Genomic DNA, 18,940 nt, shown 5'->3' with positions numbered 1-18,940 from the left:
TGCATATTAATGAAATAAAAATATATAAAATAGCGTGAATGGTATGAATTAGAGTATGGGATCATCATCTTCACCATCCAGCTTCGAGCAGGTTATACAGTCTCTTGAGACAAACCCAAGCTTAACAAAGCTCTCTTACGCCAATACTAGAATGATACGGGCCTTCCTAGATGTCCTGGTTAAATACACTTATTTAGCAGTGGTTTGGGAACCTTTCTCATAAATTAAATAGACAGGCAGTACGATCTCATTCACAATGATGAAGCCAATCGGCTTAGGTCTACATAGCCAGAAAGCACTGTCCTGCTCCGCTCTTTCACCTTAGTTTGATATACAACCCTGCAAATTGAAACTCTAATATCAGCCATTCAAACTTTTGAAAACATACACAGACCTTTAGTGTCGAGTTCTTATTGTTAGTGATACATGGGGTGACCCTTACCTCAAGCCTTGGAGCCACATTTCTGTGATCAAGGTTTCGCCAGGGTAGACATGTAAAAGAAAGCGTGCTTGTACGTTCTTCACCATGTTTGGGTCTCCTCTGCAGATACATCGGATGATCGCCCTAACTGCAAACCCCAGTGTGCACAGCCCATGCAGTATGGGACGAGAGAATCTTTGAAGACAAAAGGAGTTCAAATAAATTATACTGAAGTTGAGGCAGACATGGAAAACTGATAAAAGTAAGACAACTTTATTTGTTTTTTTTCGTAAGGATCAGAAGCACAAATCCATTTATTGGGGCTTGATGGAGCTAAAATCACACATGGAAGTTAGAAAACTGAAACAAAGCCACCTTGAAATGACAAACTATAATCTCCTATTAACCAAAAAAGACCTCCTTCAAATGGCACATAAAATTTTTTTTTGTTAAGTTACTTCAAATGCCACATAAAGACAAGTTGAATCCGTATCAAATGCTATACAACACAGTAGGAAATAATTTCACCTCCAAGCCTGCCGAAACAGAAGAACAGAAGCAAGAAAAAAAAACATAGAAAATTTCAAGGAAATACCTATTTGAACTGAGTATATTTCAACTGTTCCACAAGATAATTTTGTGAAAGCATAAAAAAACATGATGCTCAAGGTCCGTGCCTTCAAATATAGCATATGAGATGAAACACTATTGTCGTTGATTTGTGACAAGGTCTTCACAGTTGGTTGGGAAGTGGAAACAAAAGTCTTAAAAATAGTTTGCTCATTAAGTCGGTTAATTTTGGGTTGGAGTGACCCCATATGTTACTTATTACTATTATTTTAGGAGAAATTAAATATAAGAAACACTTCTAATCTAAGAAATATGTTCAAAAAGGAGATTCCCAAAAATAAATATGCCGTTATCTGTGCCCTTAGTCCAAATCCTGATATTCCAAAATGAAGTAATTTCCAAAATGTTTGGGGCTGGTATGTGGATCCTGTTTCACCACTCTCCCTAAGTCATATAGAGTTTGAGAAAAAAGAATGGATGTTAAATTAAAATAACCAGAAAAACCAGCCAATGGGAAATGCAGTGTAATGCAATTCTGCCATTAGTTCATGTACTTACCCTGCAATTTTTGCAACGCCTGGATCTGAATGCAAAGGATTGTAGTCACCAGATAGCCTATACAGCAAAGCCTGCATAACAGCATAAAAGAAGTTCACTGGAAGCTCATACATAGGCAATGCTTTCCTTGGTGTTAAAATAAACAAACACAAAATGTTCATGGTATAAACTTATTATATCCACTAACCAAGAGAACTTAAAACTTAAAACTTTCGTGGCATTAAAGAAAACAAATACAGACAAGTATCAACCAACCAAGAGAAGCCAACAATTGGATAACACAGACAAATATCCCTCGTGTTATTGTGTATGAGGCCTAAATATTATGCCTTAATCCATGTATATGTCTAAGCTTTTTGGCAGGTGAAAAGCAATGGTCTAGTTCTATGCACATGCAGCAAAATTCAAGACAATGAAACTAGAAGAGATAGCAATTCTGTGCAACCAAGGAAAAGAGAGATTCATCGATTCAACTAATTTCCCAATATTTACAGTTCGTTAGAAGCTGCATTTTCACTGAGAATGGCACGCTTTAACAAGAGTCCCACTGTGGATCACTCTTCCCCCTGTAAACTACTTTTTCAAATGTTTTTGTCATAACAAATGCTGCAGAGTCTCTGTGTATGTGTGTGTTCTCCATCTGGAAATCATCTATATAGGGAAATAGTAATACATATTACATGCCTGAGATGGTTGGGTACAATCCTCAAATACGACAAAAGGCTGACTTTTTGGAACTTTAACCGCTGAAACTGGTTGGTTAGGATACTTTGAGTAGGAATATGGTTCAGATGATTTTGAGAAACCGCCAGCACCTCGCAGATAGGTGGTCATCCTGCGTACAGAGGGCCAAGATGTGTCAATTTTGTGGAAACTTCAAAACGATTATTTAACAAAGAACTGACCGGTTCTTGCATAGCAGTTCACCAGACTCTTTCTCATAACTTTCAATCTCAATCTCAACTATTGCTGCTTTACCTGGAAAAAAAAGGCCAATGCCATTGGTTCATTGCTTATGAAAGCCTCTCTATTTAAAAATATATTTTAGAAACATGGAAACCATACTGCAGTCAACCATTTTTTTTTTGTTCAAACTTCATTCTTGTGCATCTTTCTCCAAAAACTCGTTGGAGAAACAAAAAACACAACATTTGACCTTGTATCAGAATTTGAGGTTATCAACATGTGAGACCAATTCTTCAAACAACCATATCATGTTCAGCACTGTATCTACATGTTTGAACACCAGTAGCATATTGTCCAAGGTAAAAGAAAGAACATAAAAGCAACTAATCATAACTGCCATAAATGACATCAACCCAGACCGACTTCCTCTGAGATAAAAAAGGGTCCTATTAAAATATGTATGAAATGTAAATGCATCTCTTGACAGAAACAAACCTTTATCATGCAATCCAGAAATACTGGCTTTGTTTTGTATCTGCATCACCAAGATTGAGATACAAGATTCATTATAGATTAAGAAAACAATTGAAAACAGTAGCAAAAATAAAAAATAAATTGATAATGAAAGGATCACATGCATGTATGACTAACTGTAAACAAATTAACTATGTTCCTTTAAGATATGAAGTAAAAAAGAATAAAAGAAACTGATTTTTTCACCCAATAATACATCATATGAATATTGTTTAATGGCACAATTCTAAATTATATTCAACAACACCAAAGCCACATATTGAAGCAAAAATGGGATTTCAGATCATCTTAAAGCCACACCTGATTTCTCATCCATGGCCTCTTGTGATATTTTTTGAACCATCCATCTCATTCATAATTTCACCTTGAACCAGTTAGTGACCATGTTGTCTTTCTATTAGCAGTTAACTTGAGGCCCAAAATTGCTCACTCTTAAAACTTGCATTAACCTCTAACCACATAGATTTAAAATCATGCACAGAAGCTAATCAAACACAACAGACAAGGTTCTAGTCAGGAACCTTACACAAACACTTGAAGGAAATGACTTGTGGATTTCTATATATTGTTGTCCATGCAGTAGAAGGCGTGGATCATATCTGGTAAGAACAGGCATCAGAACTAACATCAACTTCTATTCTAGCAAGGCTATAAAGATTAAGTTATATAAATATGGGTTCACAATCTATCAAAACATGATAGATTCAGCCACAAAGCTAATCTTTGGAGAACAGAATAGAAGAGTAAACTTCTAATAACAACATCTGAAAATGAAAAATGAGAAGGAAGACCTTCCTACATCTCTGTTCCCAGAAGCAATAAAATACTTACTCTAAACCTGGTAGCTGAAAATCGAATGATGCGGTAGCAAATAAAGCAGCAAACGTTGGTAAAACCTACAAAATAAGAATGATGAAGTGGAAACAAAGATTATTTACTCGGTGTTTAGTGTCATTTATGATACACCCAACTTGTCAATCACCCTTTTCTAAACTTGGAACCCAGAAGTCCATTGTGAAGCTCCATTAGAACTGAACTATAAGAAATACCTATTTAAGAAGCTCCATCGTGAAGCTCCAATCTCGTGTAAGAGCAAATTCAAATTCCTTCCATTCTCCCACTTCAAAAAAGGAAAAAAAAAAAAAAATGGAAACCCCAACTTCAATCAATTTCAAATACCTGGATAAATTGCTGCCCATCTTGATGGTAGACATATTTGAGTTCATTTTCGTCCACAGCATCCCGTGCACATGCTCCAACACCAAGTGCGTAGAGTATTACATCTCTGCTCCCCAAACACAATCATCAACAAATAGAACCAACAGGTCAAATAAACAAAATAATTTACCAAGCACACACACATACGCACACAAATTCATAGATTATACGCTTGAGATCTCTACCTTTCGCTATAGGAGTATGTAACCTGCGATCGATTCACATAACGCAAAATAGAAATCCAATCATGTAAGTAAAATCAAAACAAAAAACCGTAAAGTAGCCAAACAATTAAAATCGAAAACCAGCGAACTGATTCAAATGAACGGTATGAAGTGCAAAAGGAGAAAGTATACTTCGGGAAATTTGTGAGAAATGAGAAGGTTGGGATCGAAATCTGAAGTCTGGCCCATTAGAGGAAACTGAAATTGCGGAAGTGTTCCCCAAATTCTGCAGAAGCCGAGACGAGAAGGGGGCTCGCCTGGAGCGGTTATGCGTGAATATCAAATGTGTTGCGGGCGGACCCGCAAGGAGGGATGGTGGCGTGGCGAGAGTAGGACACAAGTGATAGGTTAATAAAGTCAATACAAGTGACAGTCCAGCTGGGCCCTTCTTTGAATTCGTGCCAAAGGATAACACCATCTCCACATAAATCTTAAAATAAGTCGCCCATGTATAAATTTGTACAAAATTTCATCCTAGTGACTAGGATCAATTTTGAATTATTATAATTTTTGTTACGGAAAAGAAGTGGAATTCAATCAAGGATTTGAAATTGCTATGAATTTGCGAAAATAAAAATTTGTACTTATTAAAACAATTATTAAATTACAATAAAATATGTAATGAATATATATTAAAATTTTGAGGTTTTGTTGAGATATATTTAATATTTTATTTTAAAAAACAAAAAATTAATTTTTTTAACAAAAATATAGATTAAAAATTATTATTATTTTTTTAAAATTTGAGATAATAAAATCTTCTTAGTATATATAATTTTCAATTGTTTTTTTTTTTTAAATTATTACATTTTCATTAATTTTTTTTAATTATCGCATTTTTTATACAAGTTTCTAAGAATTTTTGTAGTATATAATTTAGTTTTTTTTTAAAGAAAAAATATATGCAAAAAAATACTAAACAATTTACTTCACATATTAATATTTAATAAATAAAAATTGTTTTATTTTATTTCTTTATTTTATCCACCAAAACCTTCTAAACAACAAATTTAGATATAATATCATATAACAAGCGTGATAAGCACTAGGATCTCGACGTATACCAGTAGACCCGTTTACTTGGACGGGCCTGGTGGGAGGAGGGCCTTTAACAGCCCAAACGTCTAAACAGGCCAGATTCAAGCCCAAGGAACCTTCGCATGACTTCGCGAGACTTGGCCCACGAAGCTCGAGTCCATTGAGAATAATCGACACTCAACACTAGTACACACTACGCACCACTGTTTAAAGTTAGAGAAGAGCCCCATGCGGCGCCCTAAATAGCTTTGGGCGGGACCGGAAGTCTCAAAACCCTAAGATCTCTTGCATCGATTATCTCGGTCTTCAGTTCTCGCAAAGATCAGGTGAAAATCTCGCTATTTTTTCTCTGTGTTTGTGATTCTAGGGTTTCTGCGCGGAGTTTTGAGTTCCTTTCTGTTGTACTGTTGAATCTGTGTTAGGAACTGGCTTCAGGTCTATTTCCATCTGTTTTTTATGGGCCTTCGCTTGAAGAATGGGGCATAGCAAGGAAAATGCTGGAAGATGCTTTAGATATGATAGTATCTTGGAGCATTTTCCTTTTACTTGCTTCGTTCTTTGAGAACGAAACGAAGGCGTTAGGGTTTTAGTTTCTGGAGCTCACCTTTTGATTTGTTTCTCTGATGATCTCATAGGAAAACCGTGCATTGAGATATCTTCAACTGAATTTAGTAAATCACAGGACAGTCACTCGTCGGCTTATTTTATTTAATTTCTTACCAAATAGGTCTTGAACTCCTTGTGAGCAACTTTGGCCTCGCTTGATGGCTTAGAGGAAGAAATAGGTTTTTTTTTTTTTGTGCATCAAGGATTATCATTTCATGTTCATTTATGTGATATGCAATGGACTGATAAAATTTATTTGGGACCGAGAAAATAATTGTAGTCAGAGAATTTCTATTCCTATATATGGTAGCTTATGAGTTTTGATGTGTTGATTTTTTGCTTTGGAAATTGTTTCAGACAAGTTATTTGAGCATCTAGGTTCCAGCGAACTTCACTTTCATTCTCTCTCATGGCGGTATGTAGATTCTAGCTATGGAATTATGCATCTTTCTCTTTATTTTGCTTTCTGATTTTCCCCCTTTCTTACTTTGTGAATGTTGTAGATCGACAATCTTTTTAAAAATGATGCGACTGAAGAAAAGGGGGAGAGAGCCAGAATGGTGAGACTTTATTTGATGTTTTGTATTATAACAGAATGTTCTTGCTATTAAAAGTAAAGGTTCATGCTTATGGGTATGAAATAAATCTATTTACTTAGATAAAGATGATGACCTTGAAGAACACTCATGTGGATGGATTTACATGTAGATGTTGCTAGTTTAGTTCCCTTTTGAAGAGTTTCCCAAACTACGTTTTTTGTTTTAGGAGTAAGAGCAAAATGTTTTATTTGCTTTCAAATAATATTTCTGCTTTTACAAGTTAGAAAAAACCAAAAAATATACAGTAGAGAAAATATATCTTCTGTGGTAAAATTTTTGGAAAGCATAACACATTCTATTTCACCATGTGACCTTTTGTTTTTGCTGCTAGGATTCTTGAAGAATGATTGTTTATGTTATTTGTTATAGGCGTCCTTTATTGGAGCAATGGCGATTGCTGACCTGGTTAAGACAACCTTAGGGCCAAAGGGAATGGTAAACTTTTCTTCTCATATCTCCCTTTATTGCTGAATTAGAAGCTGTTTGTGTCTTAAGTATTAGCCTTGGTTTGTAATTTGATTAATTTGCCTGTTTGTTAATGTGTCTTCTCTACAGGATAAAATTTTGCAATCAACAGGCAGAGGCCACAGTGTTACTGTTACAAATGATGGTGCTACCATCTTAAAGTCCCTTCATATTGACAACCCAGCTGCTAAAGTCCTTGTTGGTATCCTTACTATAGTTGCTGTCGTCATCGATGTTGCTGTTTTGGTTCATGTGGATTATAATATATATGGTCAAGGAAAATTTTTGAAACTCCACCGCACATGTATATGCCTAATGAACTACTTTATCGATTTGGATGCAATGTATAGATGTGAAATACAAAGCCATCTGGAACTTTTTATAACCCATGATTAGGCTTATAAAAGTTGTAGTTTGCCATTTGATGGTCATCCTTAATTCAAGGGACAGATATATCCAAAGTTCAAGATGATGAGGTTGGTGATGGGACCACTTCAGTTGTTGTTTTGGCTGGAGAGCTTTTAAGAGAAGCAGAGAAGTTGGTGGCAGCAAAAATTCATCCCATGACAATAATTTCAGGTTTGTTTATAGCTGCTTCTCTTGCTTCCAAAATTTCTTCCTTGACAAATAAGGAAAGGATCATATTTGCTGTAGTTTGAAATTTTTTATTTTAATATGATTGAAGTATAACAAAGCAAGTTTCACAATGGGCATATGATACAAGTTGTCTTGGTTTGGGATGCAGTCATGTTTCATGATGTAACTCTTATCCTTTAACTACTGTCTTAAGTTTGGCTAACACCATTGACTCCCTTCTTGTGGCTGGGTCAAGAAGTTGCTGAAGCAAACTTCTTATTTAGGTGTTGTTTGGGTTTGATGAGACCAAATATTACTCTTAAGTTGCTGCAATATTCCTAATTTGTTCTATTCAGCTTGCTGGACGTTTCATATCCATGTGGCACTGCTCCTGACATTGTGTATTGTGGGGTGTGTTTATTTCATCAGGTTATCGGATGGCTGCCGAATGTGCTCGGAATGCTTTGTCACAGAAAGTCATGGATAATAAAGAGGATGCAGGTATGCATCCTTTCTTCTATTTTTGTCTTTAATGCCAGGGTCTGGCTATCATAATAATAATAATCAATACCAGTGTCAAATTTCCTGATTGATTTCTTGCCTACAGATTCACAATTATTGGATAATTTCCCCAGTGTTATGAGAATTATTAGGAATTTTCTTTTTGTACCATTCTTTTTGGTGACATACACAGTTGACTTTGGACTTAGATTAGTTTAATAAATGTATGATCATAGATTTTCTTTTGTGTACCATTTTATTTTCAAATGGATGATTATTTATGAACTTGATTATTTTGATGTAGTATTGTGTCACTTTAAACGGTAGTGAGAGCATCTAACCATGTTGGTCATGATATATTATGTAATACTTTTCCATCTAATATTTTTCCTAAATTATTATATATCTCATGAATAATTTTTCTGGTTAATGCAGAAAAGTTCAAGTTAGACTTGATGAAGATTGCAATGACTACTTTGAGTTCAAAAATTCTATCCCAGGACAAGGAACATTTTGCAAAACTGGCAGTAGATGCTGTTATGAGACTGAAGGTGAGTAATGACATTTCATTTGCAAGTAGTTTGGAACTGGGGTTTCAAGATGGGCAGTGAAATTTGGCCTTAAAACTACATATCAACTGCAATGAAAATAAGAAGTAAAGCTAAGAAGTCCCATCAATTTATAGTTTCTTCGCCAAAGTGGGGCAAATGGAAATGAAATTATAATACTTGGAGAATTCCATACTTTAACATCCAGCCCCTATGTCACAAAAGATAAACAAAGGAAAGGAAAATTATTTTCTTTTGTTTTGCTTAAGCATGCAATTTCCAGATACATATGGCCATTAGTAGCTCAAGATCTGATGAAAAAGTAGTGGGAAATTTTCAAATGTGATGAAACAGTGGAATCTTCACAATCCATACTAGAAGAAATTCTGGGTTTGCTGTTTAGATCAATCCTGTGCCTTGCCTGCTTGGTCATTTACAATTTATTCATTTGAGTCATCTCTGACATGATTATAAAAGGAGTATCAGAATAATTTGTGCTATATTCTGAACCTTAAAATTACACTTCTTATTTGTTCATGCTTAAACATTCCACTGTTTTTAAAGCAGTAAATAAAATAAAAAATATGCTCTCTCTCTCTCTCTCTTGTGGTATAATTTCATTCTTAGTGCTTGATTTTGTTTCTTCTTGTGTAAATAGATATACAACTTTACACTTTTGGTTGGATGCCATTCTTTAATTTTCCATTATTTGTTCTTTTAATTGGCAGGGCAGCACAAACTTGGAGTCTATTCAAATAATTAAGAAGCCTGGAGGATCACTCAAAGACTCATTTTTGGATGAAGGGTAGAGCATATAAACTATGAACTTCATATTGTATCATTCAGTTTACATGTTTAACAGAAGAATGAAGCATCATCAGTCGTTTTGTAGACTAAGTACACAAAAGACTATGCATCAAAAGAAAAAGCCAAGGTGCTGCTATACCACCCTAGGATATCTTTTTATCATTTGGTACTACACTAACGTGGTAATCTTCTTATTGAAAAAAAAAACCCACTAAGGTACTTCACTCCTGCCAAAATAGGAAAGAGATAACCAAATGGCTTCATTTTGCCATTCTATATTCCAACTATCTTCTCTTTTCAATTGTCAAACACATCCGATGCAAATTCGGTAAATTTTTTTTGTTAATTGGAATCTTGTTTTCTGCATAAAGGGTTTATTCTTGACAAGAAGATAGGCATTGGTCAACCAAAACGCATTGAGAATGCAAAGATTTTGGTGGCAAATACTGCAATGGACACTGATAAAGTCAAGATTTATGGGGCACGTGTCCGTGTTGACTCAATGTCTAGGGTTGCCCAGATTGAAGGGGCTGAAAAGGAGAAAATGAGAGAAAAAGTTCAGAAGATTATAGGTCATGGGATTAACTGCTTTGTTAACAGACAGTTGATTTACAATTTCCCAGAGGAACTCTTTGCAGATGCGGGAGTACTTGCAATTGAGCATGCTGATTTTGATGGTATTGAACGTCTGGCTCTAGTAACTGGTGGTGAGATTGCATCAACCTTTGACAATCCAGAGTCGGTTAAGCTTGGGCACTGCAAGCTGATTGAAGAAATTATGATTGGTGAGGACAAATTGATCCATTTTTCGGGTGTTGAAATGGGTCAGGCATGCACAATAGTATTGAGAGGTGCAAGGTAGATTTTGACATCTTTGCTTTTTCATTTTAACTTTTCCTGTTCAAATATGTTTTCTTCTGCAGTCTTGCAATATAACTGCTAACATATTTTACCATGTATATCCATGCATATGTCATTGATACTTCTAAAACAGGAGCTATGCTATTCTTATCTGGTTTTTTTCCATAAATGACAAGTTGTTAGTGAAATTATTGAGCAAGTCTGTCCATTTGAGTCATAAGTTGCAGTTTTTATTAGGCTAGATGCATCTGTATTGTGTGTCCATCATGTCATTACATTCAACTTTGGTTCCATTTAACTGGTTTTTCACCTATTTATGTTCCCTGTTCAAGATAATATTTGTTAGGACCTTGAAACTGAGGCTGCCACTCTTATTAACTCTGGTTCTAAAGCTACATATTTTTTTGGGTGATGTGCTATCTATTTTTTGGCAGCTTTCATGTGTTGGATGAGGCAGAAAGGTCTCTGCATGATGCCTTGTGTGTGCTTTCTCAGACAGTGATTGACAGCCGAGTTTTGCTTGGAGGTGGTTGGCCTGAGATGGTGATGGCAAAGGAAGTGGATGAGCTGGCCCGGAAAACTCCTGGGAAAAAATCTCATGCTATTGAAGCTTTTTCGCGGGCACTCATATCCATTCCAACAACCATTGCAGACAATGCAGGGCTGGATAGTGCTGAGTTGATAGCACAGCTCCGTGCAGAGCACCACAAGGAAGAAAGCCACGCAGGGATTGATGTCATCTCTGGTTCGGTAAGTAATGGAATTGAGAAATAAAAAATATAGGGTGCCTGTCTGGTATAAGGTTGGATTTGTTATAGTTTCTTTGAGGAAAAAACATGCATTATTCTTCCTGATTCAAAAGAGAGCTCCATGATTTTACATGAATGCTCTCTGTGGGGTCCTTGTGAAGGATGTGAAGTTGGCAGTTGCTAATTGATTCCTTATAGCTGTTTGAATCTTAGGTCATTGTCCATTAATTCCTTCATTGGAACCTTATATTTAAGGATAGGTTCTCCGTGAGGCTAATGGAGAGTGTATTGAAAATTTGACAGTGATTGCAGATCCCCCTAGCTTATCAGTAGCTGACTGAAGCTCCAAAATTTTCAAGGTGTTATTTCTGTAGAAAATGGAGCTTTAGGGGGGTTATGAGACAAAGGGATGTTATTTGTCAGATTGATGGTTGCACCTCATCGTGTATATTGATTCTTGTTGGTTTATATCTTGATCTATGTACTAGCATCTCATGATCTGGAACTTTGCTTTCTTGTTTTTAACAGTTTTTATGTATTTAAACTTGAGGTTTTGTGTGATGGCAGGTAGGAGATATGGCAGAACTGGGGATTTCTGAAGCATTCAAAGTTAAGCAGGCTGTATTACTCTCTGCCACTGAGGCTGCTGAGATGATTCTTAGAGTTGATGAAATTATAACTTGTGCCCCACGGAGAAGAGAAGATAGAATGTGAAGATTGGGCTGAGTGTTACATCTGTTGTAATGCACTCAACTTCGCATTAGCTTCAGCTATTAATGAGTTGCATACCAGCTAAAGAACGGAAAAAAACTTGATTGCTATGTGTTTTTGGTTGCAAATATCTATTGGCTTGTCTCAGTTTTTGTTTGGTAAAAAACTGATGCAGGATGTTTACTTTATTCATGTGTTGGAAAAATTTTGCTTTCTGAATTTTGGACCACTGCTCTACTTGAAGTAATTGTTATTGCCCCTCATGTTGTTTTATCTTTGTGTTGTCAATATTTGGTTTCTGCTGTTGCTGGAAGTGAATAATGATTAGAATCAGATAAATTTAAATTGAATTGTTGTAGTTGATGTTAATTCAAAGTCATTTTTACGTTTTAATCCTAGTGAATTTTTTTAATTAAGTAATGTAAGTGACAAAAGTGTGAGCAATTGCATAGGATAAAAGAGCTGCTAGGTGATTAAAAGAAAGGAGTGGCTGCCATGTAGGCAATTGCATAGAAATATAGGATAAAAGATTTAATTTAAGAAGGTACAAAAGTAAGCATATTTTGGGGATTAAAGGATCAGTTCCAGATGATGGGAGTTAATAAAATCAAATGACGCGAGAAACACCCTGAAGCCTTCCAATACAGTTTGGTCGCTTTTGTGTGGGTACAAGGCCTATTGCAGTTGTGACGTCTGCTTTTTTAATTGTTCATGAGGTGTAGTTTCTTATTGTTAAAGGAGTATAGCTGCTAAATAAAAAATAAAAAAAAATCTAACTTTCAACTTTGTTTTTCAATGAAATCATGTTGGACGCAAGCTATTTTTATGTATAATTTTGCATTGTATTATTGTATATATATGTTGCTTTGCATTCTTATCATTATTATGAAGTCGAGGACGCTTCACCACTAAAAACACAACATACTAGGTATAAAATTTAAGTCTGAAAGATTGTTAAACTGAAGTACAAAAGCTTGAGAATACAAAACAATGAGATCATGTTGCGAAATAATAGAACTACATATGAATACAAAACAATAAATTTTGGATAGAAACTAATGAGATCCGAATTAAACACATTTAACTCCATTGGATTGACGGTGTCTTTTGGTAACCGGTACTAAATTCTGATCCCTTTCAAGATTATATGTAAAAGCAAAGTTGACTCCATAGGGAACCCGAAAGATAAAAACAGCATTACATGCGGTCTTTTAAGTGGGACAAGCCTTTGATCCAAATTGCTTGCGTCTCAAACAACCTACAACTCCCAAGAATGCATTAGAAATAGAGGGGCACTTTGAGGTGGCAATGAATACATATATTTTCCGGGTAACAAGGTAAATTGCCTAATATTATTATAAAGAGAGAGAGACACAAAGTTGCTGTTACAAATAGAGGATATTTAATAAGTTTTAACCACCTCTCTTTATAAAATGGCATAATACATAAATAGTAACAAAACAAAATACAACCTTTAGTTAAAAAAGAATGTGACCTCGAGCTGAGGTCATTTAAACTCCCACGCATAAAGATTATATGAATATCTCTACTCTTAATAATCCTCCTATGCCACACAGGTTTCCCCTAACACTTCCAGAGCTTTGGTGGCTTGCCGCTGGCTCTTAGAGGGGCCTTGTTCGTCGACCACTTGCCTTACCACAAAGCAGTGCATTCTTTGGAATTGGGAATTCATCCCTGATAGACTCTACTGGCGAATAAACCCGTAGATAAAATTGTTGTCCTAGGTATTGCCTTGCCCAGAACTCAGACCTCACGTTCCACATTCCCACATTATCGAGTGCCACATAAATTGCAGTCCATGACTTGGGATATACCTGCACTCATCCAGCATCAAGCATTTAGTTCTTGCTCATCTTCACTTCGATTTTCAAGCAAACATGTTTCTTTGTCTCCATTTTTAGTTTGAAAAAATCTTTCATTTGAGGAAAAACACTCTAATTGGAGTAATGATGTGAAAAGCAACAGGAGGATTGAGCTTATTTCATCACCTGAGTAGTGGAACGGGCAACTGCATCACGGAGATTGTACTGGTTCCTACTATTTGCTGTCCACAATCCTCCATCCATTCTGCATTTCAAGCATTCATATATATTAAAAGGGAGTCACAATGCGATGAACAGTTGATGAATAGACTGAACTGACAGTAAGATTTCAACAGAAAAATTGATCAGGACAGAGTTAACAAGGTGTTTGAAGAATGACTCATGTTCTTACCCGACTACAAAGAAAGAGTAGCCATCGATGTGCCAGCTCTGTATGATGTCCTCAGGATTTTCAAACACAATTTCTACGAATGCTCTGAAGTCAGCTCCCATAACTGAAGTATCAAGGTATATTCCTCCACCAGTAGGATTGTTTGATATGCTTCCAACACGGAAAACTCCTCCAATCTTGAAGAAGTCTGCAACTTTTAGGGGTGTGTCCCCTGGGACAAAGGATACACTATTAACAGCATATCTTTGCTTGCCATTGACCTGACCAGCAGAGCTTGCAAGCCTGATTGTTCTGGAGGTGTTGATCATACCATAGTGGTAAGAGCCTTGTGGGTTAGGCCTTGGTCCACTTGCTGTAAGATTAGTCCTGAAATGACACATAATTTAGATTATTACATTTGTCACAAAGTGGTGCCTGAATTAGGTGACCCCAGACAACCCTGTTTGCCTAGAGGGTAACTTCACTATTAAAGGAGAGCATTAATAATCGGCAAGAACTACATACCTGATAGAGCGAGCCTGGTTAAGGGACCAGTCAATTTGGATGGTGGGTCCACCTGGGGGTGGGCCTGACACTGGACCAGCAGAGTTGCTGTATCGGAGAATACCGGTGGTGGTGAGGACCTGAGAGGTGAACCGGGTTGAGACCACAACGTAGAAGTCCTGGGCAGGCTGATCAGCAGTCACTAGCACAGAGTAGGACTGTCCAACATGAACATCAAGGGAGGAATAGGTAGTTTGGAGAGTGTGTGTTCCCTCCACTTCAACCAACACCATCTTGTGATCTTGAATCCGGAAGTTGAGTGAATTTTGCAGCCCAACATTTGATATCCTGAACCTGTATGTTTTTCCTGTATTTGGCAACACACCATATGTACATTATCAGCCAAGAATTCAATATACAAATAGAATCTCAAACCACCTCATCATTTGAAACTTTTCTCCCTCACCACACCTTAATGCAGCCATAGGATGGGATTACCCATTCCTTGCTTTCCCCATTTTGAGTTAAAAAGAATAAAAATAAATAAATAATTAAATCTTCAGTCCAAACGAAATCCAGATTTAAAGCATATATATATATATATATATATGTGAGATATGACTGAGAATTATAAGATCATGTATACACACAGAGAACTGATTGCAGATAAATGTAAGATAGTATTGGATCACCTTGCTCCACAGTGAAAGAGACTCCATTGGGACCACGGCCGTTGATGAGGATGCCATCTGGAAAATGAAGCTTCTTACCCCGGTCTAGAATGGCCTTCAATGTCTATAAAGCACACACAATGCCCATTAATGGGTTAGTACCAAATTGGTAAGTGAGGACCAGCTGTAAACTTGAATGTAAGGGGACCCCATACGCATACATACATGTCCAGTACAGTGACCAAATTACCCATCTCTGTTCTATTGATGGGCCTTCACCAAACCCCATACATTCCAAACTGAATAAAGCTAACCAATAAATTCGTCCTTTTTTTTAAAAAAAATAATTATTAAATGCACATGCATGACTTGAAAAAAGCACTAGCCGATAAGCCCACCAGGACCCAGTTAGCACATTGAGAAAAAAAAAAAACAAAAACAAAAAATTCCATTTGTTTCTTTGTTTGTTTTTATTTAATATCATTGGCTAGGATTCACCAATTGTCAATTGGGTCTACCAGCAAGGGTACATTGGTGGCCCAGTCTCTGCAAAAAGGCATTTCAGAAGTTACATTTTATTGAATTTAATGATACATAATTTTATAATTTTTATATCAAATTAGTCAATAATTTTGAAATATTTTAGAGGGAAAATATCCTCTCCTTGTGATAAAATATTTTCAGCAGTGAAGTGAACCCACCATGTGAAAAACGGTGAAACTAATCAATCATTAGTGCTACCATTTTTGTTGGCAGTCCAAATGAGCTGTCCCTGCCCTACAATTCTAATCATTTTCAAAAAGGTCGTTTGGCCCCAAACCATTAAGAGATCCAGCTGGCAAAAGGCAGAAGAGTACTGGCGTCAAAAAGTCAATATGTTTATTATCACTTAACAAACCCCCATATGTTGCCGACACTACTAACGCAGCGTCCCAATTCCCAAAAAAGAAAAAAAGAGAAAAACAATATATATATATAATTAATACTCCTGACCCCACTTCTATTATGCCGCGGAAAAATACTTTAAATGATAAAATTAAAATTATTTTACTGTTGAGTTGTTCACGAGCCTTCAATTTGTTTTATTGTTTCTGAAGTGAGATTAATTAGAGAGGAATCAGAAAAAAGCAATAATAATAATAATAATATAAATAATTCTTGTCATCCCACCGTCACTTTAATTTAATAATGTAATTTCTTAAAAACTAAAAATATGGTTATTTTTTATATTTAATAACCAATCAGGAAATCGTTAATTACTTTTAGGATAATTTGGGAACGGTTTTTTAGAATTATTTTTGTTTTTTAAAATAAAAAACACTGAAAATCCATTTGATAATAAAATTTTATTTTTATTTTTTGTTCTTCAAAACAAAAAATAAAATATATTTTAATTTTTTTATTTATTTTTAAAAATTATTTTAAAAAATAATTATATATAAATTATTAAAATAAATACCATATACATAAAAATTATTTAGATTTACAATCAAACTTTTATTCTACCAAAATTATAAAACCGTTTAAAAAAACTACAGACAAAAACTATTTTTTAAAATTATTTTAAAAAACAACATTTAGCTTTAGAAATTGAAAAGAGAGAGTAGAGCAAGAATGAGTACCGTGTGATTTGCTTTGTACCAATCTCCGATGAGGACGGTGATGTCGCCGGCGGGATCGGGGAAGGGGACAGGGATTCTAGGGCGGCTGAGGATTCGGATGCCGCCGAAACCGCCGGCGGCCTTGTGGAAATCAAGAGAAGGGAAGTAGAAGAAGCTTCCGATTTGGTCCTTCACTTGGAGAATGTAGGTGAAGTTCCTCCCCGGAGGGATTGGGCATGTCGTTCCATACACACCATCTTCGTACGAGTTCCTCCTCTGTTGAACGCCACTCCTGCATTTTATGAAATATACATATATTTCAATAAAAATCTCTAATTAATTATCTAATTTAAATTAATATTTTTTTATTCTCCTTCCTGTTTTATGACACCCTCTGTTGGACGCTGACAGCTGACAAGTCAAATTTTATTGTGAAGCAGCTGGATTGATTTCCCCTCAGCCACACCAGACCATCAATAATTCATAAATACTAAAAAAATTAATTATAAATGATTTTTAAAATAATGAATTCCATTTCTTGCTCATAATTTATTAAGTTACCCTCAAATTCATTTACAAATATAAGCGAAATGATTCCTGGTTTAAAACCCACCTTCATCACTGTGTTTAATAATAATAATAATAAAACTAATAGAAAGACACATTTATCATCCCATTTCTCTCTCTATTTAACATAAATAAGATGATCCAATCTTTCCAAAATATATATATATGGTAAAGAACTTCATCTATTAACTCACTGAGTTAGTGAGTTAAATGAGGTGGCATATACAAGAGAAACTAATGATATCGAATATTTTCGTTAGTTGAATGGCAAAAGTATGATGATGCAGAGTTCAACTAAATTTCTAAGTAGGGGTTTAACTAAATCAGTAAACGGACCCACTAATTGCTAATCCTCTGCCTTAATAAAGTAAATTCCTTTTCACAAATATTTAGGATTCTAGCCATACATCTTGAAAGAATAAAAAGAGAAAAAAAAAGGGTAAGCTCCACAAGCCATTTAATGTGTGTTTCTTATACATTGCCATGATCAGTCGCTGTTAGAAGTTGCTTTCTTTTTCTTTATACAGAATGGCTATTTACTTATTAGTCATCAATGGTGGCTTGACTGTGAACAAGAACAAACACCAGGCTAATGTGTCAAAAACTAATCAAAAAGTTGAAAAAACACCTTAGAGTAAATCTAGATTAGCCGATTTTTATTTATCCTATTGTATATTCATGTGAAGATTGGGTACAGAATTTAACGAGAAAAGAACCAAACACATCACATTAGCTGGATGTGAAACAAGGTTCGGCACATGGAAATGTTAAGAGTAGTATTCACAGTTGCCGAGAAAAAAACCAGAGAAGTACTAAAGCACCAGTCATTCTCAGAATCAGAAATCTGAAGATTCTTCATTCTAGGAAAATTGGGAATAGCTGTGGCCAGATCATTGTTTTTATTGCTTCCACGCGCTTTTAGGCGGGAAGACTAGGAATAGTCCGGCAACTGGCCACAGCATTTTTCCGATCACTTAGGCAGGGTGAAAAAGGGAAAAAGAAAGCTTACCAGGAGAGTAGAAAAGGCTCAGTCAAGCTGTTGTAGACGTTGATAATGAGATTATCGTTGGTAACGGAGTAGATATCAGGACCTGGGAATTGGCCATTGATCAAGATTCCCTACAACAGATCAGCCATGAAGTTGTTGGTTTTGATGTGAATCAGGAGCAAGATCAACAGAATCTAGGTAAATGTACCATCAATCCAGCTGATTCTTACGCGAAAAAAGAAGCAAATTTAGATAACAGACCTGTTGACGAACACCAAGAGGATAAATGTCGCCGAATGTGACATTCCAGGTGAAGAATCTGTAGGGATCTTCAGCGGCGACAATGGTGAAGAGGAGAGAAAAGATAGATAGAAAGGCCCGGAAAGAATTCAGGGCCATTTCTTGAGCGATGGTGATGGTGGGGAGTTGCAAGTGGGAGAGGATTTTAAAGGAGAAAGAAGGGTAGTGAATGAGGACGGATGGTGTTTATTTAAAGTGCGGTA

General features: G+C 35.9%; 3 protein-coding genes across 3 annotated transcripts; 1 reads left to right on the top strand and 2 right to left on the bottom strand.

Annotated features, from left to right (window-relative positions):
- Nucleotides 1-4,733, bottom strand: LOC117907649 (enoyl-CoA hydratase 2, peroxisomal). Its single transcript, XM_034821270.1, has 11 exons — nucleotides 4,564-4,733; nucleotides 4,393-4,415; nucleotides 4,169-4,274; nucleotides 3,821-3,885; nucleotides 3,516-3,588; nucleotides 2,951-2,990; nucleotides 2,455-2,527; nucleotides 2,234-2,384; nucleotides 1,550-1,620; nucleotides 443-616; nucleotides 1-339 (listed from the first exon to the last, which is right to left on the bottom strand). The coding sequence occupies exons 1-11, from the start codon at nucleotides 4,618-4,620 to the stop codon at nucleotides 252-254; spliced, it is 921 nt and encodes a 306-aa protein (XP_034677161.1). The 5' UTR covers nucleotides 4,621-4,733; the 3' UTR covers nucleotides 1-251.
- A 948-nt stretch (nucleotides 4,734-5,681) lies between these two features.
- Nucleotides 5,682-12,165, top strand: LOC117907027 (T-complex protein 1 subunit beta). Its single transcript, XM_034820355.1, has 12 exons — nucleotides 5,682-5,795; nucleotides 6,433-6,490; nucleotides 6,579-6,635; nucleotides 7,044-7,109; nucleotides 7,230-7,341; nucleotides 7,590-7,718; nucleotides 8,145-8,216; nucleotides 8,652-8,767; nucleotides 9,493-9,569; nucleotides 9,944-10,429; nucleotides 10,867-11,182; nucleotides 11,749-12,165. Exons 2-12 carry the CDS (start codon nucleotides 6,485-6,487, stop codon nucleotides 11,893-11,895), a joined length of 1,584 nt encoding a protein of 527 aa, XP_034676246.1. The 5' UTR covers nucleotides 5,682-5,795; nucleotides 6,433-6,484; the 3' UTR covers nucleotides 11,896-12,165.
- A 1,001-nt stretch (nucleotides 12,166-13,166) lies between these two features.
- On the bottom strand, nucleotides 13,167-18,940 carry LOC117906906 (L-ascorbate oxidase homolog). The gene is made up of 8 exons (XM_034820179.1): nucleotides 18,699-18,940; nucleotides 18,459-18,568; nucleotides 16,904-17,174; nucleotides 15,303-15,405; nucleotides 14,632-14,977; nucleotides 14,128-14,493; nucleotides 13,902-13,980; nucleotides 13,167-13,727 (listed from the first exon to the last, which is right to left on the bottom strand). Exons 1-8 carry the CDS (start codon nucleotides 18,834-18,836, stop codon nucleotides 13,515-13,517), a joined length of 1,626 nt encoding a protein of 541 aa, XP_034676070.1. The 5' UTR covers nucleotides 18,837-18,940; the 3' UTR covers nucleotides 13,167-13,514.

Source organism: Vitis riparia, chromosome 18 (assembly GCF_004353265.1).
Source record: "Vitis riparia cultivar Riparia Gloire de Montpellier isolate 1030 chromosome 18, EGFV_Vit.rip_1.0, whole genome shotgun sequence".
In the NCBI taxonomy this organism is placed as follows: domain Eukaryota; kingdom Viridiplantae; phylum Streptophyta; class Magnoliopsida; order Vitales; family Vitaceae; genus Vitis; species Vitis riparia.
This window is presented reverse-complemented; position numbering and strand designations above follow the sequence as displayed.